The sequence below is a fragment of the Crocodylus porosus genome, unplaced genomic scaffold (genome assembly GCF_001723895.1).
Source record: "Crocodylus porosus isolate Cpor-Errol unplaced genomic scaffold, CroPor_comp1, whole genome shotgun sequence".
Classification (NCBI taxonomy): domain Eukaryota; kingdom Metazoa; phylum Chordata; order Crocodylia; family Crocodylidae; genus Crocodylus; species Crocodylus porosus.
This window is the reverse complement of record NW_017728912.1, coordinates 19810711-19813636: the sequence shown is the minus strand read 5'-3', so window position 1 is coordinate 19813636 and position 2926 is coordinate 19810711. Positions and strand designations below refer to the sequence as shown.

Genomic DNA, 2926 nt, shown 5'->3' with positions numbered 1-2926 from the left:
CCCAGGCCCCCACCCCATCCCCTGCAGTCAGAGGGGGACCAGCATGCACAACCCCAACCCCATGCACCTCACAGTCACGCATCTGGGCAAAAGGATCCCGGCTGTCACTGCCTCCCAAATGCCCGCACGCTCCTGGCTGCATGGCCGGACCACGGGACTCGGCAGGAGCTGGCCCAGCCCTAAGGACTGGGGCGGTCATCCACAGTTCTCTCCCGTCCCATCCCTGCCCCTCACACTTACCTGAATTTTCCACATTGATGCAGGGATGAATAGCCCCATGGTCCCAGACCAGAAGCCTCTGCTAGGAAGGGGCTTCCAGCTAGGGGGGCAGGGCTGGGTGAGCCCTGCTGTTCCAGGGGCCTGCCATGGTTTTCTCTGGGTCCTAGTGCCCCTGATTCCTGTCATTTTTTACCGTGGCCAGGGGCAGATAAATATTAATTTTTGTAAATTTTTTAGGGGTCCTGCAGGCTGGATAAAATGGTCTGGTGGGCTGCATCTGGCCCACGGGCTGTATTTTGTCCATCCCTATTTTAAGTGAACCTGATAGAGTTGTGCTGCTTACCAAGCTGGAGGACAGAGTAGTAAATAGGCATCATGTTTGCTTCTGCTTTTAGAAATTTTCCCCAGATTTGGGAAAAGAGGCAGAACTTGATAAGGAGAGAGAGATGACTGTTACATTCTCTTACAAACACAAAAACAAAGGAATGTATATATGCTTAATTTAAAAATAACCTGAGAACTAACACACTATTTCTAAAATAATCTGCTTAAATTTTAAATATATATAGGCTAAAATTTCACCACTCAAAGTGACTAATTTTGAATGTTGAATTTCAGCCTTATTTTGTATCCCAGGTAAAAAATGTTTATATAAATAACTGAAATGTCAAAATAATATTTACAATAGTGGTGTTTCCATGTTGTTAGTAAAGTTCTCACAGAAGTTTTCAGTGCATCCCTATACAATGAATGCTTTCTCCCTCATGAGTTTTTAAAGCCACCGTCCTCTCTTCATTAAAGAACTTCCTTAAAACCACTTGGCTTTGCAAGGAGGGGTGAGTTGTAAAGAATGTAGACCTTAAGTAAGGTAGTAGCAGAGGAATCTCTTTAGGATTTCCATACTGCTTGTCCCACCTGCAGGAGTTGTACATAGCTTTTTATTGTTGTTTTGTTGTTGAACTCTTATACATTCTTCTTGTTTGTGACCTGTAGTAATTAAGATATAAAAATTCAAAACCCAGAATCAGAAGCCAAAATTGTTTTCAAAGAGCAGGTGTACCTGCTTTCTTCTTCAATGGTCTCTTTCATGTGGCAAAGGTTTATGAAATTGCATCAACTGAAACGTTTTTAAGACTTTCTTTTCAAAATTGGTATCTATACTATGTTATAATCCAGATAGTCCATTAAAAAGCAAACATGCATTGCGTAGTGAAAAGTATAAGTAGCCTACTCGGTACAAAGAAAACTGCTTGAAGTGTTTTATTAGTTAATTTAGGTGAGCCTTTTTGGCTTGTCCTTCTGCCTCCAAGAAATGTTCAGTAGGACTTTTGCGTCTAACAGTAAAACAAAATGAACTGTCTCAAACAAAGGAAGGGCATGTTCTAAAATTTCAGAGAACAAGTCACTACTTAACTGGTCTTATCTGAAACTCCCAACTCAGGCAAAACTCTCATTTGAAGATGAAGGGAATTTTGCGTTATCCAGTAGGTAGGAGGAAATCAACCAAGCATTTAAAAATGTTTTTTAAGTTGCTTGATTACGATTAGAAATGGATGTTCATAAAATGCTCATGGAAACAAGAAATCGTTTTTAATTGTTCTTTGTCCTTATCCATGTTTTGCTTTTCTGTGAGTTTTAGTGTAAAAAATGGCTGTGTTTGTGTAATCTGTGTTTTTCAGTAGTAATTTTGTTTTTCTGTAGCTTATGGGCAGTGGTGTTTTTTTTTCAGGATCTCGCTAATGTTTTTTTAAAAACCCTTTTCTCTCAGAAACTTGCAAATGCTTAATGTTGCAAATGTTCTTATATTTACTTATAGCTATTGATAGCTCTTCCACTACTAGCAGTGCCTCTCCCGTTCCTAACAATTACGATGCCCTTGAAGGAGGTGGCTTTCCAGGTAAGATTTGCTACATGCTAATTTTCAAATTTACAACTTTTAAACTTTTGTTTTTTTTAAAAAAAAACCCTCTTAGAAACACTAAAGAGTAACTGGCAACAAGGGAAGAAGGAATAAGTATAGAATATTGGAACAAGTTATTAAAATTTCATTCACCAAAGTATCTTGCTTTTTAATTGACATTTTTATCTCTATTACAGTTAAGATTAGAGGAGCTGTATAATAAAACTTGTCTGTCCTACAAATCATAATTTAACTGTCATGACACTGGAGAAGAATCCTGTTTTGTTTGAGACAAAGCATGTTCTTAATTGTCTAATATTTCAGTTGAAGACAGAGCTAAAACTGCCTCTCATTTCCTGTTGTTGCAAAGCAACAGACAGAAAAACAACCTTCCTCCCCCCCACCACCATTTTTCTGTCTTGTTCTAAAAATATTATTCTTAGTCGTCTTAGTCTGACCAAAAAAGCTGAAAGTTTTCATCCGTTGAATTCCAAGCCAAGTCATTAGTGACCCCCGTCAATTTCTGTTGACTTTTAAATACTGTGTGTGAAAAGAGTTGGTACTATTCCAAATCCTAACGGACATGTGCGATTCACATCACATTTGGTAATATTGGGTGCCTGTAGATGTACAGGACACCTGCTCCAACACATTGTAATTACAGGCACATTGGAACACACTTTATTAACAGAGGCTGCTGGAGCGTGCTAATTAGCACACTCCAGCAGCCTCGCTGTCTCATGTATTCGGCCTTTCCCATGCTTCAAAATGATGATGGGAGTGCATTTTACTAAAGCTTCTGGAATG

At 39.3% G+C, this 2926-nt stretch overlaps 1 protein-coding gene across 1 annotated transcript in view; it reads left to right on the top strand.

Annotated features, from left to right (window-relative positions):
• SEC24B (SEC24 homolog B, COPII coat complex component) overlaps positions 1-2926 on the top strand; it is an 84393-nt gene that overhangs the window by 22938 nt on the left and 58529 nt on the right. The window contains exon 4 of the mRNA XM_019533962.1: positions 2036-2116. Coding sequence (XP_019389507.1) covers positions 2036-2116 — 81 coding nt within the window. The remainder of the gene's footprint in view (positions 1-2035; positions 2117-2926) is intronic.